At 44.1% G+C, this 19,659-nt stretch overlaps 1 protein-coding gene across 3 annotated transcripts in view; it reads left to right on the forward strand.

The window, feature by feature from the left end:
* PLPPR1 (phospholipid phosphatase related 1) overlaps positions 1-19,659 on the forward strand; it is a 179,906-nt gene that overhangs the window by 63,147 nt on the left and 97,100 nt on the right. For all 3 annotated transcript variants that reach the window (XM_073345698.2, XM_073345701.2, XM_073345697.2), the window contains one exon: positions 5,975-6,083. In XM_073345698.2, coding sequence (XP_073201799.1) covers positions 6,021-6,083 — 63 coding nt within the window. In that variant the 5' untranslated portion in view covers positions 5,975-6,020. The remainder of the gene's footprint in view (positions 1-5,974; positions 6,084-19,659) is intronic.

The following is a 19,659-nucleotide window of genomic DNA, read 5'->3' on the forward strand; positions in this document are numbered from 1 at the left end:
TTTACTTGCAAACTGAACAAATTTGATCTGGAAGCCAGTGAGACCTGAATGTCCCAATATAATTGACTATGCACGGGTGCAGTCTGTTGCGGGACCGGTCCCTAAAATTACTCTAACTACTATAATTTCATTAGACCAATTTTGCCCTTTATTCCTGGAATCCAGAGTCCCCTTCTCCTACAAATTACGTCCTAACTGCTGATCGCGCCTGCCATTCCTTTGTTGCAAGTGGCTTCAAAAATAGAAAAGGAGTACTTGTGGCACCTTAGAGACTAACTCATTTATTTGAGCATAAGCTTTCGTGAGCTACAGCTCACTTCATCGGATGCAAGTGAGCTGTAGCTCACGAAAGCTTATGCTCAAATAAATTGGCTAGTCTCTAAGTTGCCACAAGTACTCCTTTTCTCTTTGCGAATACAGACTAACACGGTTGTTACACATTCAAAAATAGATGGAGCTTTAAACTGACTGTGTGTAAAGAAATGAGTACTTGCATTTCCCATTGGTTTCAGAAGAACCTTGCAAGCCCCATTAATCAATCTAAATTAAGATGAAACATCTTCAGGTGATTGGATGGAGGCCAAAAATAGTCCCCCTTTTCCACCCAAGAACATGCACGACTTTTCAGTTAGATTAATTTCTAAAATTGGAAGGGATGAAAGGAGAGCTGGAATAATTGGCTATTTAGTTAATTGGAAGTTAGAAGTAGAATCAACTCCTTTAATGGTGTACGGTAAATTTTGTTGGTGGTATTTACAAAGAGTGCCTGATATTTTAAAGTATTTCTTAATGAATCCTGTAATCCTCCTCCCTCTCCTCTACTGTGGACTGATAATTCAATCACAAAAGAAGACAAGCGGCTGTATGAGTTAGATGGTAAGGCAGTTTCACCCCTGTGATTTTTCTGATTTTCATGCTGCTTTTTAAGAATTGTCACTCCAGGTAACGCTGAGTTAGTGACATGCTAAACAATTTGGCAGGGATGTAAGCACCTCACAACATGAACCTGCCCATCCATGATGACACTTAAAAACCAGAGTTGAGTGAATACAACAAAACAGCCCTTGGGAACAGTCCTTTGACTTCCACGTGGTTCTTCATTTCTGCCATGTTTGTACAACTTTTTATTTGCTATGGCTGTTCTTCGGTGGTGAAAGTCATCCCATGTGATGACGTGCACATAAGAGGCACATGTAATCTAATATGATTTATACGACTGACCATCCCTGTCGTGCCTGAACACCTGCCATGTAAAATCCATGCCAATAGTGAAGTCCTTGAGTGGACTACATGGAGTCTCTGGCACTTCTCCCCTTTCGGGGTCAAAACTTTGCTTGGGGGAATGTTTATAATTTGGGGTCTTGGTTGGTGTTTAGAATGTCTCTCTTGTTGGCCCTTTAAATAATGGTGAATTTCACCTTGAATGTGTGAACAATAGTATTCGCTCTTCATTATTTGCTGTTAGCTGTTCCCTGTTCATCATTTGTTTTACTCTTCTAATCAGAGCCCAGAAATGATACATTTGCTAGTGAAGGAAGGACAATTTTCACCATCGCTGTGTTCCGTTGGCTTGGTGGATGGCACAAGATTATTGTCCGCGGTGGTGCTGACAATGGGTTTGTCCTGCTTACATTAACAGTTCAATAATTTGAGTGCTGGCCCCAGGAGATTCCTGGCTGAGACGTATTTTCATTGATAGGTCAATTTCTTTGGGTAAGCAGGACTTACACGTAGACTGGCTTTGTGTTGCTGTTATCCAGTCCAGACCAGCCAGATGCCAAACTCTAGCTCTTCCTTCTGTCTTCTCTCTAGAATGCCAGTTGCAATCGCCAATCGTATTCCTCAGATTCTAGAATGCATGATTCTCTTCTGGTGCTTCCTGCATGTGTTAACTCTTAAGCCCGTGTCTAGAATTCTCTTTATTCTCCAGCCAGGACAAAAGGTTAATTACTATCACTTAATTCTGTAGAAAATCCCACCTTTGTATCCTTGAATCCCTTCTTTATAAAGTATCTAGATTTTAATACTATACAGATCTTTGACCAAGGCAAAATAATTTAACCCTCTATTGACCTACTGCAGTATTTGCCAAAGTCTAACAAGCCAAATTCAGCGAAACTGCTCTTAAACCAGTTGCATAATGTTCATACCAAGAGATTGCACTGATTTAACTAGATCCCAAACAGATTTCGTTAAATCAATGCACTTTCTATGTGGAGATAAGCCCTTAGGCTGCCACTGGTTCTGTGCAGGTGGACTCCTATGCCCCATTGACTTCAATGCCCGTGTGTTGGATCCAGAGGCAGGATCAGGCTCTATGCCTGTATTAGACTAAAGCAGTGGTTCTCAAACTTTAGCAAACCGAGAACCCCCCTTTTGATTTAAAATTTTTCGGGACCCCCCCCAAACTCCCCGACTCAGCCTTACCCCGCCCCTTCCCTGAGGCCCCGCCCCCCACTCACTCCATCCCACCTCCCTCCATTGTTCGCTCTCCGCCACCCTCACTGGGGCAGGGGTTGTGTTGCCGGGGGGGGGGGGGTGCGTGCTTTGGGAGGGAGTTTGGGTGTGGGAGGGGGTGCGGGCTGTGGGAGGGAGTTTGGGTGTGGGATGTGAGCTCTGGGCTGGGGCAGGAGGTTGGGGCGCAGGAGGGGGTGAGGGCTCTGGCCGGGCAGCGCTTATCTTGGGTGGATCCCGAAAGCGACCAATACATCCCTCTGGCAGCAGCTTCTAGGTCGGGGGGCCAGGGGGTCTCCGCATGCTGCCCCTGCCTGCAGGCACCGTACCCGCAGCTCCCATTGGCCGCAGTTCTTGGCCAATGGGAGCTGTGGAGTTGGTGGTCAGGGCAGAATCCGCCCCCCCCGGCCATGACAGATCCCTGTGGTAATAAAATCTTTTCAGCCTGAGGTGTTTGCCTTCATGGTTCTCTTTTCTCTGACTGCCGTTTAGTTAATTTTCAGTTCGCTCATATATATATTCCAGGACTCTGCCTGTTTCCCCAGGAGATGCTAGACAATAACCTCCCACACTGCAGTTGAAGGGCTTTCTGAAAATGTATGTGGGGGGAATTAGGCAAGATGAGAACTAACTAATGCTAATTAATTCAGAACCTTTGTATTATTCAACTACACTACCTTGTTTAAAGAGTAGAAGCACCTCTCATGATGGGTAATATTAATATTCCCTTCATGTAGGTCTGACCAAGTCACCTCACATTGCAGTGTTCATGCTCCCAGATTAAAAGGTCAGAGCTAGTAGTATCTAAATAAGCTTTTCCTAGTTAACAATCAGGACAAAATGACGATAAAAAATGGAGATGGTGACATTAGATGCTAATTAAGGTATCCGCTATCGTTTGTAGAGAGAAGCTTTCCTCAGGAGGAAGAGAGATGCACAGATATAGGCCCAAATTCTCTCTGTGCCAATATCTAGTTCTAGCTTCCTGATTCTCTGGGCTGATCTGTGCCATCTCTGATCACAGCATAGGCTGGAGCAGCCTATGCTAGCTGGCAATTGCCTCCAAGGAATCATGTGTCATCTGAGGACAGACCGAGTGCAGCATATTCCAGTCATAACCCACCCTACCACTGTCCTGCCCCCTTCGTCTGAGCCAAATGTAGAGGAGTGGCGAAAAGGCTGGCTATGCCAGCTGAGAGGTCCCCCATAGGGAGGGAATTCTCAGATTGGCTGCTTTTTTGCCTCTTTGAGCTTCCAGGACAACATCAAATGGCCAGAATGCAGGAGATAATCTGGCCCATAAAATACATTTCTTTTCCATAGGCAAATTATTGTAGTAACAGACTCACTGATGGTGAACAGTAAATTTGCAAGAACAGTCATAAACTCTACATATTTATGACATAGTTGCAAGGGCCGCAACATTCAATTAGGCAGAGCAATGGTGCTACAAAGGACCTTCAGCTTCCTTGCTATAATCTATTCAGTTTCTTAACACACGTGATCCAGATTCTTCTGAACCTAATTAAATGTCTCACAGCACACTACTTCAGTTTAAAACACCCAACTCCTTACTGTTTTCCATAATATACCTATGGAATCGAAGGCATGGTGTTAAGTCACAGGGCACTGGATTGACAAAATCCAGTTATTACTATGCTCTGGCTGCACTGGCCAGGGGAACAGTATTAATGCCGTCCTTAAACATGGTAATTGCTAGAAAGGTGCTGACAGGATTTCAGTAGTAATGATGTGCACAATTCTTGTAATTCAGTAAGAATTCTTCCTTAACCTATCATCCCATTAAACACTCCCAAAAGCCATTTAGAACAGAAATCACTCATGTACGCCTGCCCAGTTAGGAGCAGAGCTAGGTGAAATATGGATTTTGTTGTTGTTGTTTGCTGGCAATTCCAAAATATAAAACGAGAAAATAAAATTGTTGCAGCTCAAACTGAAGATGAAATTTTCTGACAAACTGAAAAATAAAATTGTTTTGGGTCAAATCACACGTTTCATTTTGATTTTGGGCATTATTGTACTTTAAAAAAATTAAAAGAAATTGCAAAACAAAGTTACATTAAATAGAAAAATGGAAACATTTTGATTTGAAAAATTGAAATGTTTTGAAGGGGGGCGGAGTTGACTGAATCAGTTTTGTGGAATTGATGTGAATGCATGAATTTTTTCAGCATTACTGAATCTGCATTGTTTGCTGGAAAATGTTTTAGTCAAAAAATTTCATCCCTCTTTAGTTAGGAGTTCTTAGGAGCCATGATGATATCAACTCCCCATCCTAGTGCCTTTCCATCCCCCTCTCAAAGGAGACAGGCCATGTGGAGCAAATCTCTGTGCAAGTGAAGTGGCATCATCCTATGAAAATTTGCCAGAATTTGATGCTACTTTAACCAGCCATTACCCCCATACATGCCTTGCCAAAACGCACAGTGCCCCAGCAACTGGGAATTCAAATGGAAGAGCTTCTTTAGGGTTCAGAGTGCTGAGAGTGGGATTGTGCCCCATGGCACCCTGGCTGTTTCTTAATGAGGTTAGAGTTTCCATTCCTCTCATTTCCCTTGCATTGTCCTGTGTGAGTGTGCGTGGTAGGGTACTGGGCAGCTTTCTGGCAACTGTGGTTTTTCCTTTGGTTTATACCACTGCCTAGTGCTGATCTCTAAAGCCATTTTAAGTCTCTCTTGGCACACCTCCAGTTAAATCTCCCATTAGAGTTCTGTTCTCCACACATTGTGTACAGCAAAGAGATTGAACGTCTCAGTGCAGATTGTTACCAGGTTATGTTCAATTAAAATTACAGTAGTCAGCATCTCAAAGTAATGCTTAGCAGGAAGGGGTTTTGTGGTTTAAACTACTAATTAACGTTGGGCCAAAAGTACTTTACAGAAAGGGCCCAATCCTTCACTACCAATCGTGTGGTACTTATTCCCACTGAAGTCAATAGTTTTGCCTACGTAAGCTGTCCTGGCATGTTAAATTGGACACATTTGCCCAGATAAATCTTTTGATCATCCACAGAGTGGCTTTCATGTCACTGTAAACCCGTCTTATTTTAAAGTATGATTTCATCATTTATTTAGCATAAAACACAATTGATTTAAACCATTTATGACATGGACAGTACAATCACTTCTGCGCTGGATTATGATCTTGCAATCTGCTCTGAGTTAAGGAGTAGTGCATGGTTGCACTGGTCCAGAAGCAGAGAAGGAATCAAATTGTGATTGAGATTTTGATTCTGCTTCCTTCTTGCTCAATGGGAGATATAATCTGCACCACCCTAAACCTGGTGACCTCTGTCTGAGTCACACTCTCACCTCTGAGGCTGCTCCAGGGGCTATGCAACAAGACACTAGACAGGTTGTAAAACTACAATCTAGCACTTAATATTGTTCCTCTTTTTCTCTGCTTGCTACATGAGCTTGCTGTGATATTCTCCAAGCTGAATTAAATGAAGAACTTTCAGTCCAATGTAACTTACTGTACATATTTGTCTGTCTTTCAGTCTGGTAAAGTTTTGGACAGTGCTTTCCCAAGAGGTGTGATGAGAAATGGCTTTAGGAAACAACACCCAGCGAAGTTATTCCATCATCCCATGTTTCATCTTCGTCGAGGTGAGTGCACTGCACAGATGCTGCAGAAGTTTGTGTCATGCTGTGATGAAGCTGGGACAAAACAGCTAAACTCTGTAAGAATGAAGAGTAGCAAGTCAGCAGTTGTGAAATGCATCCTGTTTTGATAAAGAAATGACAAGGTGACAAGGATTGTATATCACACATGAACACAGCTTGCTTATTTAACATGGCATCAGGGCCAGACTGGTCTCACATTACAATCACACAATGGGGTGTAAGCAGATTCCCCCATCCCTCCCTTACAGCCCTATATAGGTTTGTCAGACTTCAGATCCAGGTGCAGAAGAATGAGCAGGTGCTGCAGTCTCAATTAGTCCATCCCTGGAGCAGGGGAGTAGGGACTAGAGGGAGCGTTGGCTCTCCCTGCCCAACTCACTGGCTAGCATAGTTGATCTAGGAGGGGGTGTCATCATTTACTGCTGTAAGTGGCCACTGCCTTCTGGAGCAAGAAGAAAGGGAGGGAAGAATTGTTGTTATTTATATGGGTGTCTCTGAGGCATACAGTCCCTAGAGCTACCCCAGGTTGATGCAACATAGGCACCAGCCCTTGCTCGGGGGAGTGAACTAATTCTCAGTCTAGCCCAGCTTATAGACTGAGGGGCCGGTTGTTCAACTCTTACTGCAGTCGGTGAGCATTCACTCAGGTGAATGGTCTAGTGGGAATCTAGTGAGATGCTTCTACTGTTGAAACATGGTGGTGGAATCAGATGATACAACATTGTGAGTTAACTAATGTTGAAGTAATGTGAGTGAATGCTCACTTAATTTAAGTACGGGATCCAACAACCAGTGCCTTTGTTTGCTGGTTATGGAGTTGCTTTTCTTTTATCAGCCTGGCAGGTTCTTTATTGGTCGTTTATTCACTCTAGTGAGTTTGTTTCCTGTTATGATCAAAATAAATGAATACCAAAACCTCTTGTTCTCTCTCCCTACTAGGAAGTAGGTCACATCTCAACCTGAGGATCTGGATTTGGGTTATTTTTCAAGGAAACTTTTGTTAAAAGTTTGTCTGGGGAGAGCTATACTATTAAGGAGTCATAGGCATCCACCTATTGCTGTGTAATCCATACCCCCACACCTGTTGTTGTCCCTTAGTCCTGAATTGTAAAATTAACATTGTGGGCCAGATTGTGACTAGGTCTGTGAGGGTCACAGGAGCAGGAGTGAGGGAGTAGGGCACAAGAAGAACCCACTGGAAAGGGCTAGAAGGCCTAGTCACAGTCTTGGTCTTTGTGTTCTGTGGGCCTGATCCAGCTCCCACTGCAGTCAATGGAGGGACCTTCCATTGCATGGAACCAGGGCCTTTGTTGGCTGGATATGGAGTTTGTCTGAGGCCCCATGCAAGCAAGGAGGCTTGCTCTCTTAATGCAAGGATAGTAACCTCTACAAAGGGAGCTAGAGCATGTGATTGTAACAGGTACCTCTCTTGGCCTCACACATCCAGGACTGTGTTCGCTCCCGCTAAGGGAGAGCTTCTCTGCACCCACTCCCCACCTTCTGTTTCACAGAGGTGTGCCCTGAGAGTGCGATCAGTTTCTGTATGGGCCTGATCTAAAGCCCACTGAAGTCAAAGAGAGTCTTCCTATTGCCTTGAATGAGCTTTGGTTAGCTGCTATCATAATCAGAAATCTGACTGGCTGAAGAAGGTACTAGCTGTATAGGTGTGGGACATAATCACATGGGCCAGGGCTGATTAACCAATTGTTATGGGGAAATGTTGCAAAACCATTGTAGAAACAGCGTAGTGCATCTCAAGAGGTGGAGTCATAGCAGAAAGCTATAGCTAGTGAGTGGTTTAAGGCAACTGACTCTCAGTTGTGTCTTACGGTTGTCCTTGGGGATTTATCACTGACATAATACCCACATTTTCAAAGAATAGAGGTCTCTGTCTCCTGTGGAAACCAGACCAAATTGCTTAGGTAACCTCAAAAACAGGAAAGGACAGAAATCCATACATCGTTATTTCATTCATCCCCCCAAACCACATTTTTTCCCAAATGGGCATCAGAAATACCAGAAAGGTGAGAAATAAGATCTTTCAAATTTATAGCCTGAATCATCTCTGAAGATTTTTAGCCCTCTAATCTGTGAACGATGAGTCTGAGGGTAGCGGGGTCAACAGAGTTATAAATTGGCCTATAGACAAGGCTGACGTGAACGTAAAAGTAAATCAAGTGCCAGGAGGAAGGGAAGATCGTTGCTCACTGCCTGAGCATACTTCCCCTGTCCTTTGGCATGCTAGACGTGATGACAACAGTCTATTTTTCTTAAGAAACAGATGCAAAGACAGAGAACCGGTGTTAAAATGGATGTTCCCTGTGCTGGCATTGCCTAATGCCAGCTCTTCCCATTCACTGCGCTACATCTTTTACTCATGTTACTGTTTGCCTTTCTGGAAAAGTGATGTGGATTGTTCGTGTTCAGCGCAGCGGAATTGGACTCTGTAGGCTATTTATGTTTATCCCAAGTAGTATAGATCTAACCAGCTCTTAGAATTTGATTTCCCACTGGGACGGCAGAGCTGATGGACAGCAGCCCACTCACTCTGAGAAGCCACTACTGCTCTTCATGGTAAGCTCTATACTAATTAATCTTTGTAGCACTGGGCCCCATGTCAGTAATTTGATGATAGCCCTGAACCAATGATTCTCAGCATTTCCTGGTGACCCAAGGAGAGCTGGCTGATTACATGGGGCTTCTCCTCCTGCTTGTTTCCAGCTGCTAAGTCACATTGAGGACAGCTAGAAACATATTGTGTGATTTCCTAATCGTTCTTTTCCATGTTTAGCAATTTCTGGTAAAACAGTGGTGTTATGTGATGACAAATGAGAGGAGAGATGGCCCACAATCTGTATGATCATCATTGATATTCCTGGGTTACCTAGGGAGGTGGTGGAATCTCCATCCTTAGAGGTTTTTAAGGCCCGGCTTGAGAAAACCCTGGCTGGGATGATTTAGTTGGGGTTGGTCCTGCTTTGAGCAGGAGGTTGGACTAAATGACCTCCTGAGGTCTCTTCCAACCCTAATCTATGATTCTATGTTGAACCTAGAGCCCCCAACTGAAATTGAGGCCTCAGTGTGTTAGGTGCTGCACAGACTCAGGAAGAGACAGCCCCTGCTTGGGAGAGCTTACAGTTTAAATAGGCAAGACAGATGCAGGGAAGGGAAAACAGGCTCAGAGAGATTAAACAATTTGCCCACGGTTACACATGAGCTCAGTGGCAGAGCCAGGAAGAGAACCCAGGTTTCCTAGGTCCTAATTCAGAGGCCTGTCCACTGGATCCCATTGCCTCTCTCACTGATCTTCCTAATAAGGTTTTATCCACTCACTGATAAAGTTTAAGCACGTTGCCCTAAAACTTATTTTTCAATTCCTGACTGAGCTGAGCACCAAAATTTCATGCCAGTACATTTTTGCTCACAATGAAACTTGGTCTTGCCTCAGTGCAGGGGGCTGGGCTTGATAAACCCTTAAAGTCCCTGTCATGGGACAAGTGCACCCTGTCCCCTTTTGAGGCGGGGCGGGGTAATTACTTCCCCACAGTCACGTCCTTAGGACCACCCCTTGTTTTGGGGGTATGTGGACTAATGATAAAATCACTATGGCCGCTCTCGCTGTCTCAAGGTTGTGTAGCCCAAAGGCCAGAGTCAGGGTAACAGCCCCTTCCCACAGAACTGTGGGACCCAGTGGCCTAAGTCAACATGGCTTCCTGGTTTGGTCAGAGTGGTTAGAGTCAGTGTGGCCGCCTGGCTCAGCAAGGCAATATGGCCTAGTTGGAAGAGTCAGTATGGCTGCCCTCTCTCAGGGCCGCTCTCAGAGCTATGTGGCCCAATGGTCAGAGTCAGTAAGGTCGCCCTCTCTTGGGGCTGCATGGCCTAGTGACCTGAGTCAGTATCACTGCCCCTTCTGTGGGGCTGCGTGACCTAGTGGCCTGTTAGGGGAGTGGGCCACCACCCTGGGAAGGGTGGCGGCCAGGTGGGGGGACCCAGGCCCTCCCTGCTCCACCGAGTCCGCCCACAAGCCCCATCACAGTCCCTTCCAGCTGTGATTCTATGATTCTGCTCTACAATATCAGCTACAATGCTCTCAGGTTTGGACGAGCTCAAGACTGAATATGAAAGTATTAGACACACAGTTTTGATATTTAAAAATCATCCTGCTTATGCTGATATTTGATAGTTTTTATAATTCCGATGGTTATTCAGACTTCCATTTTCAACATCACTTTCTTAATCTTATTTTTCTCCACTCAGCTCACTTATCTTGGCAGTTAGTTATTATAAAACCTGACCTGAAGGTGAATGGCTCATTGTAAGGACTTTCCCCCGGGGTTGACTTTTCCAAATTCTTTTATACATTCAGATTGTGGACATTTAAATAAAGAGGTAACATGCAACATCTAATCTGTAATGACAGAAATGTTAAATCAAAATTTCAGTCCCTAATTAGAAAAGCTATGTCACATTCAAGGCTAAAGAAGACTTAATTAAAATAATTCTCAGTCACTTATCAAATATATGTCTGTGTCTAAAATATTCAAGGCAATTGTCTTGATCATTCCTTTTTATTGTGTTGTATCAGATACCATTATATTTTGACATGCAGTGCAGCTTATATCTCCAAATATTATATGACAGGAACTGCCATGATTATTTATTATATTAGATGTTATGTTATATACATACTCAAAGGATATGGGAAATAGAGAGGAGTGTTCACTCTTCTTATGTATGCAAATCTTGATGGTACTGATCAATTTTTATTTAACAAAGATAAGGAATACGTAATCTGTCTCAGGTTTTCTATGTTGCTTGCTAATACAGGACTCCTGGGGCTGGTTCCCGCCAGTGTAAATTAGAGTAGCCCCCAGGATGCTGTAATCCAGCACTGGGGGGACAGATGGTGCACAGAGCCTGCAACAAGAGCAGGGCAGTGCAAAGGTGAGTTTAAAACCAGTTTTGTCACACAGCGCTGGTATGCAGTTTGTGGTGAGATGAGGATCTGACTGTACAGCTCATGGGCCTTGGTCCTGCAAGCTATTGAAGGCTGCTAACAGAAATGCAGAGACCCAACGCACTAGGGTTTATTTGCTCAGGCGCTTCCAGAGGGATATGTGCACAATGGTCTACTGGGTTTGAAAGGAGCTCTGTAAGGAGGGAGGCAAAGTGTGTGGGGCTGGAGATAAGGTCTGTGCATTGGCCATAGCCTTACATGTATTATAGTGAATGCAAACAGTGTATAGCCGCTATTTTTAGGATTTCCAATTACTCCTATTGTAAGCCAAGACTGTTGGCTACTCGGGTGTGTTCATATGTCTCAACCTCTGGACTCTGAAATGGGGGACTGTGACCCTCAAAATGAAGGACAACACACCTTGAACTGAGGGACTCAGACTTTATGGCCAGAAGGGACCATCATGGCCATCTACTCTGACCTTCTGCACATTGCAGACCACAGAACCTCACCCACCCACTCCTGTAATAGACCCCTAACCACTGGCTGAGTTACTGAAGTGCTCATATCATGATTTAAAGACTTTAAGTTACAAAGAATCCACTATTGACTCTAGCTCAAACAAGCAAGTGACCCGTGCCCCTTGATGCAGAGGAAGGCGGAAAAAAAACCAGGGTCTCTGCCAGTCTGACTTGGGGGGAAATTCCTTCCTAACTCCAGTTAGGGTGATCAGCTAGACCCTGAGCATGTGGGCAAGACCCGACCCACCAGCCAGACACCTGGGAAAGAATTCTCCCTAGTTACTCAGAGCCCTCCCCATCTGATGCACTGCATAATATGGGGGACACATTTTTTGTTGAACAAACTGTTTTATTTGAAAAAAAATAAATACAAAAATACAAATATTCTGGAACTTATTATACTGAAGCTATACAATGATTCTGTGAGCAGGGATGAAGTGGTCCAGGGGCAGGGATTTTGGTTGTTGGGATCAGGGGTCCAGGGGCCCTGCTCTTGCCAGCACCAGGGCAAATCTCTCTTCCAATTAGCAGGGCTCCAGCATCAGCATCTTCCCCTGAGGCAGAAGCCTGGGCCCCTCAGTAGCACCTCCCAGTCGTCGCTCTCCATATTCCCCAACCCAGGCACCCAGAGGGGCGTGGGGGGCGGGAGTTGAGTCTGGCTGCTTCTCTGGACACACATTGCCACAGCTGCCCCCCTGGTTCAGCAGCCACTCAGAGCCCAGCAGGACTTTGGAAAGGCAATAAGAGACCTTGGGACAACTTGAAAAATGGGGAAGAGATGCAGCATGTCCTGCACCATGTAGGAAACACTTAAGAGGTATTGGGTGTGCTTAAGATCTGCTGTTGGCAGAGTGTGTGTGGGTTTTAAGAAAACTGTCCCTAACGTCCATGTCTCATGACTTATGCTGGCCACAGGGTCATGACTGAAACACTGCCCTGTAGGGTGTACTCCCCCTCATACTATCAGGTCATGAGTACCAAAGCACTTGCCACAGGCTGGCTGTTCCTTGTGGGGAGTCAGGCTCAGCCTTGCCTGTGGGGATCATCTGCCCTCCCAACTGATCCTCTTCAGCTGAAGATCAGGTGGCCTCGGGTAATGATTGGACCCCAGTGAGCTGAGAGAGCTCAGTTGGTGGGAGGAGACTAGGGGGTTAGGAATCCTGGTGTTGAGGCCTCGGGGGAGAGTAGGTTTGGGGATTCCCCTCCTGAGAAGGCAGCTCTGGCAAAAGGGCAAGGAGCAGCAAAGATATGGAAGGGCTAAAGGAGAGGAATGAGCTGCTGTGATGATCCTGGGTCAAGGGGCAAGACGCCAAGGAGGCAGCCCTGAGGGTTGGTGTTCTGAAGGAGGAATGGATCAGGGGTCTCTAGGAAAGAAGCCCTGGGACAGGGTATTCTGAACAGAAGCACATAGGAGGGGCATCAGATGATGGATTGATCAACCATGTCTTGCTGAACATTGATTAGGGTGGTACATTGTGACCCTGGATGGGTTGAGACTAAATGTGACCTGGACGGAGGGCTGAGCCACAAGAAGCAGCAGACTGCTGCAGGGCTGGAGTGGCTGTCAGCAGGGGGAGGGCCCAGCTACGAGGGGGAGTACGAGCACAAAGTCCTCTCTTTGATGGAGCTGTGTTAAGCAGCCCTACTGACGGTTCAGTGCTGCTCGCTCGCTAGCGTTGTCTGCATCCCTGTAGGACTGCGCCTTTAGTCCTGATGAACTACACACACAACCAAACATGGCTTGAAATCATCCCACCCAATCAGAGCTGGTTGATTGTGTTAAAAGGATGGTGGGTGCGGAGATTGCAGTAGAGAACAGTAACGCCCCGATTAGCTGGAGGTATGTTTCGTACCCAGAATTTTCATAGGTCAGTTATGGTACATGTGGACAGAATTATTGAACAGGGGACATCAGTTTTGATTTGAGGCTGTTTGTTGACTAGGGGTCACTTTGTAGGCAGAAAAAACCGAGGAGTCCTTGTGGCACCTTAGGGACTAACAAATTTATGTGGTCATAAGCTTTCGTGGGCTACAGCCCACTACACTGAGAAAAAGTGGGGCTATCGGGACTAATATTCTGAAGGACCTGAGTTCTGTTCCCTGGCTTTCCTTGTGACCTTGGGCAAGCCACTTCCCCTCTCTATGCCTCTGTTTTCCCCTCACCCTTTGTTTGTCTTGCCTATTTAAATTGTAATCTCTGTTGGGCAAGACTGCCTCTTTCTATATATATGCATAAAACTTAGCATAATAGGGCCTCTATGCATCTGCTGTAATTACTTGTCTATTTTTCATATTATTCGGTAACATCTCATTTTTAACATGCTTCATTTAAACCAGTGTTCATTCTCCTCTTTGTTTTGAAATGTGTGATATTTATAGCCATATTTTCCAGCATTGTACAAAACAAACACATACTTATTGACTATAGGCCCCTGATTCTGAAGACTCTCCCATGAGTAACTTTACACCTGTGAGTTGTTCCGTTGTTTCCAATGGGCCTGTTCATGTGTGTATTTGTTTGTAGGAACGAGGCCTGTATAAATATACTGAATCTTGCAATGTTTTGACTGTTGTGAAAAGAAATTAGAAAGCTAGTTCCAGTGTGCTAGTTTGCTACAAACATCAAGACAGAGATGTGTTTGTACCATGAGAAAACAACATGCCCCCAGTAAGACATGTACAACCCCACTGACTTCAGTGGGGCTCCGTATGTACGCTTGAGGGCAGAACTTGAACCATTGTGTGCAAACACGATGATGGACAGGCTCTAAAGCGCTTTGTGTTATAAAAGCAATTTTCCTGCACACCTTTTAAATGGAAATGTCTCCATCTGATCACAGATTACAGAGAGGTATCTAATTTGAGTGACTCTGATGCGTACAATATGTGCTGTGGTGTTCTTTGCTCTGGTGAATAGTAATCACGGATGACGGGAGTGCTGTAGGGACGGACTGGAACAAGCAACAGTACCATCAAAGCTTAGTGGGTTAGACAGCCTTCAAACTCTGCAATTTGAAGAGCCTACTTCTTTGTGCAAAGCCTTTTGATTTATGCCTCCAGGAAAGCTTTTGCCAGTGAGCGGAAACTGTGTCTTCTTGACAACTCAATGTATAGTGCTCTGCATAGAATCGAGAGGATTTTGCAGGAGATTTTTTTTTTCCAAGCTGATGCGAGCTGCTGAAAGATGTAGCAAAAGAGGAAGACAGTCATGCAGCTCGTCTGATCCAAACGTTCACTTGTAGTAAATCATATTTGACCTTATGGGATCCCTGTTTCATTAGGGCAAATGTTCCTTACGTTTCCTGGTTTTAGTTTTACACCAGTATAACTAAAATAAAAATAGTGCCTGCAGGCTAGTATGACAAATAAGAGTTCAGGATAAAAAGCCAACAGGTTATTCATCCTGATTTCAGAACTAGACAAAGGGAAAATCCAGCAGAACACAATGTAACTAAGGTTGCAGCTTTGTCCCACACCCTGTGTGTGGGACAATGCCATGTCTGTGCTGTCCCAGGCATAGGGCAGGGAAGGGATTGTGCTTCTGGAAGGCACAGCTCCCTCCTTGCTTCTTCTTACTCTGGGAGTTATTGGCCTATGAGAGCAAATTGCAACACCTCTCCCGCAAGCCCTGCCTGGTGCATTGCGGGTGCAGAGCCAGGCTCGACCCATCTTCCTGCTTGGAATGGAGGGAATAGTAGGCTTGCAGATCTTCCTTATCCTGCGTGCCTGGACCCAAGGTCCTAGTAGCCCATTCAGGAGTTTAAGGGGGATTCTTACTTCACCTTTATGGCCCTGTGTAGGCGTCTGATCCAAGCACAGTCTGGTCCATAGTGGTGTACATTGTACTGTATCATTTAATTCAGTTGATTACATTGCAGATCAGAGTTGAATGCCCCATAGATCTAAATGAATGTCTCATTTTCAGAATCTATTACAGTATGAAAACAGGTAAAATACAAAAGACCTATGCCGTGTCCTATCGTCGATCAGTACACTCATCTTCCATTGATGCCATTTGTACTTTTGCTATAATACCCATCTCCCCTTCAAGCAGGATACGGTCCTAACTAGTTGCACAGAGAGTTGGTCTTTGGTGCTGCTGAATTTCCTTGGAGCTAAATGGCAAAATGAAAATGGAATCTGAGTGAAACCAACGAACTATGCTCAACTCCCCTCCACCCCGCAACCAATCTCTGGAAGTCATTCAAGGTACATCTACACAGGGATAAAAAAAATCCTCAGCTGGCCCAGGTCAGCTGACTTGGTCTCATGGGGCTTGGGCTCCGGACTGAAAAATTGCCATGTAGGCATTTGGGCTCAGGCTGGAGCCTGAGCTCTGGGAACCTGCAAGGGCTCGGGTTCCAGATCTCGGGCTCCAGCCCAAGACCACATGTCTATACAGCAATTTTTAGCCCTGCAGCCTGCACCCCGCAAGCCAAAGTTAGCTGACCCAGGCCAGCCATAGCCATCCTGTGTAGATGTACCCTCAGAAGAGAGATGAATTCTAATGGACTTCTTAAAGAATTGCTTTCCCCTTTGTAAAATCTTCTGACATTGTCCTTGGATCAAAGGCTTATCCTTGAATATGAACCCACCTATACCAGAAATATTCATTGCCAACCCATGATATTCGTGGTGTTGCTGTTTCATTCTGGACCATCTTGAGTAAAGTACATGAAGAGATTCCACACCAAGGGACTTCTCACAAAGGGAAGATTTTTTTAAAAGGTTAGTGAAAAGGTATTTCTGTGCTAATGGCCCCCCACAGCCTGGTTAATGGGAGCAGTCAGAATATAAATCTGAGCTGGATGCAATTTCCAATTTTACTTTGCAGATCACCTTAAACAAGAGATTCCTCATTTGTCTCATCTCTAGCCAGAATTAGCGCGCACACAACATTTTGTAGGCCTTGCTGATCATCCCCTTCTCTTTTAGGCATGGAAAGAAAGATAGAAGCACAAATACTGGCCAAAAATGGCCAGTCTGCGTGCCTCAGGGTATGAAGTAGGAACTGCCTTCCTTCTAGCTGTGGATGTCCCATGCATGATCACTGCTAAGTCAAATTTCAAATTTCCCAAATTTCAGCAGGGCATAACTAAGCATGGAGGGGGTGGAGGTGGGGAACAGTTTTTTGTGTAGAGCTGCTATCTCCAAGCAAAGTAATGGAAACTTATTTACACTTCAGCTGATGAGATACTGCTGACTCACTGAAGCCATGTTACCCATAGCTCTTTGATCATTAGGTTTGGAAGTGATGTGGTGGCTCTGAAAGATAGAGGTCCAAGCCACTGGCAACCTTCCCACCCCTGGGGCCAGGACAGCCTGGCGTACACCTACCCTTCATCAACCAGCAGATCTGGGGGATCTCACTGTGCCGTTGCAGGATCCATTACCCCATTCCATGCTGTCATCAGATCTTCAGTTTTTTTAGGTTTTTTTTTTAGCCACACTGTTTGTTCCCTCATCAGGCGATTAACTCTGTCTCTGCCACAATGGGTGGAGGTGTCCTTGGCAGTGATGGCTCTTGTTTTCTGTGACTTCATAATATTTAAAAAATCTAGTCAGTACATTGATTTACATGTTAAGATAACAGACTTCAAGCAGACTTCAAAGAGAAACTGCGGAACTAAAATTAATTTGTAAATTAAACACCATTAATTTGGGCTTGAATAGGGACTGGGAGGGCTGGCTCACCACAAAAGCAACTTTCCCTCTCTTGGTATTAACACCTCCTCATCACTTATTGGGAGTGGACCACATCCACCCTATTTGAATTGGCCCTATCAACACTGGTTCTCCATTTGTAAGGTAACTCCCTTTGCTTCATATATAATAATGCCTGCATCTGTAATTTGTACTCCATGCATCTGAAAAAGTGGGTTTTTTACCCACGAAAGCTTATACCCAAATAAATCTGTTAGTCTTGAAGGTGCCACAGGACTCCTCGTTAAGGTAACCAGTTACAAAAGGGTAGTAGAATTGCTTCAGTTGGTGTGTGGTACTGATGCTCCTGATGTCGCCATTTCTGGGGCTTTATTCTCATTCTTCATGAGCCCTTTTACACCACTCTGGCAGTGTAAAGGGTCCTTAAAGTGTATGTAGGTTACCTTTTCATCATACCCTTTTACACTGGCAAAGCAGGAAAAGGGGGCTTATTTCGACTGCAAATCTGGTTTCTGTTGTATACCCTCTGCTACTTCTACCACTTCTGCTTATGGTACTTGGGACAAAAGATTGATATGTCACAGTAAGAATAACCAATCTCAGTTGTACTCTTAAAAACAGACTGCGTGTGTGTGTCTATGTGCGTAGGGGGGTAACACACACCCACACACCCCTACCTATCTACCTCAGTGCACATACAATACCACCTAAACTTTTAGGTTTGTTCCCTGAGATTGGACACAAACACTGCTGAAGAATAGGTGTCAGCTGGAAGAAATACGGAGTCTCAGAAGGCCAGGTGATTGAGTCATCCGTCTAATATTGGATTTTTCCACAGTTTCCACCCTGTAGTATTATCTTCATTTCTGATTGCCATTTTGGTAGTTTTTCATATTGTCATAGGATGAGCACTTATAGAATGCCTGTGTTGACTCTGAACTCCTGCATTTTTGAACTGTCAACTTAAAAAATATCCACAGCCAAGAGAATAAATCCAAGGAGGAAAAATATTAGAGCTGATCAAAATTATTTTGTTTTAAATTATTTTTGGTCAAAAGTGGCTTTTTGATTTAAAAAATATTCTCAAGAATTTGTGTTCATCAAAATATTTTGTTTTCCATCAAAAAAATGAAACTGAAAGTTGTTTTCAAAAACAACCCCACCCCCCCACACCCAAAATCATTTTTTCCCTCCTTTCCTTTTTTCAGTTTAGAGTTTTTCCATTATTGGTTTTCCTGGTAAAAGTGAAAATGTACATTGAAAGTCTAACATAACAAAAATGTTCAGTTTCTTTTGAAAATGTTCATGGAAAATTACGATTTTTCAACCAGCTCTATAAAATGCCTTCCATTTATTTATTTATCCACATTTTGTCTCTTTTCTGGTGAGAGAGACGGAAAGTGGGGAGAAGTCAGTGGAACTGCTTATGTGGGTGAAATTAAGTTTATGTTGAAGTGCTTTGCTGTTTCGGGATCTTAGGGCTTGTCTATGCTTGGAAATTTACTGAAATTGTAGGCACGTCTTTCAGAAGAAGAGTGTCTTGATGGGGGCGTATATTGAAATAATTCTTTTGGAACAACCATTTTGGTCCGTTTCCAAATGTTGTGAACGTCATGTCTGATCTCCGTCCTCCTAAATTGCTGAACAAACCAAAACATCAGACCTGATGACCCTTGAATGTTGGGAAAATTCAGATGCAGCTCTAGAGCCAAACACCGTGAGTGAGCCAATTGCTAAAATACATTTTTAAAAAAAATCAAACTAGATTTGCTATGAACTCTCTCCTTCATAACAACCTAGAAATTAGACCAACTGTTGGTCAGCTGATTTGTGCCCGCAGTCCTTTGGAAGATTATCCTTTCATACCGTTTTATAAATCTAGTCAATGCAGCAGCGTTCTTTTTCGTTTAAAGACAGCCAGGAAATGAAATTTTCAGCGGAAGTGCTCATAAAAGTGCTATTTTTGCTACCTGCTTTGAAATAGCTATGTTTTATGGGAGAAGGCCTGCAGTCCTCCTCACACATAAAATACAAAATATATAGCTTTAATATTTAGAGACACATGGGCGGCAAAGCATTTCTCTATTTCTCTCCCTGCATTTTGCTGCAGTGATTTTTATGTGATAAATCAGGTGGAGGAAATGTTTTTCAGTTGAACTTTTTTGTGATACTGCCTTAGATTACTTCCCTATGTTATGCAAGTGCCTCTTGAACGCATGTTTGTCGTCAGTAACACAGTGGGGATTATATTGCTACAAAAAGGCTGGAAGCATATTGAAATAATGGAGTAAACGTTTCCTTTTTTTAATTTAAGTTTTTGTTTCAGCTGTCTAGAAACTTGAAAGATTTCCCCCCTTTTTCTTGTACCATTCTTTCCTTCTTAACTTGCGACTAGACTTAGTGCAGTCAATGGGAG

Source organism: Lepidochelys kempii, chromosome 5, assembly GCF_965140285.1.
Source record: "Lepidochelys kempii isolate rLepKem1 chromosome 5, rLepKem1.hap1, whole genome shotgun sequence".
Taxonomy (NCBI): domain Eukaryota; kingdom Metazoa; phylum Chordata; order Testudines; family Cheloniidae; genus Lepidochelys; species Lepidochelys kempii.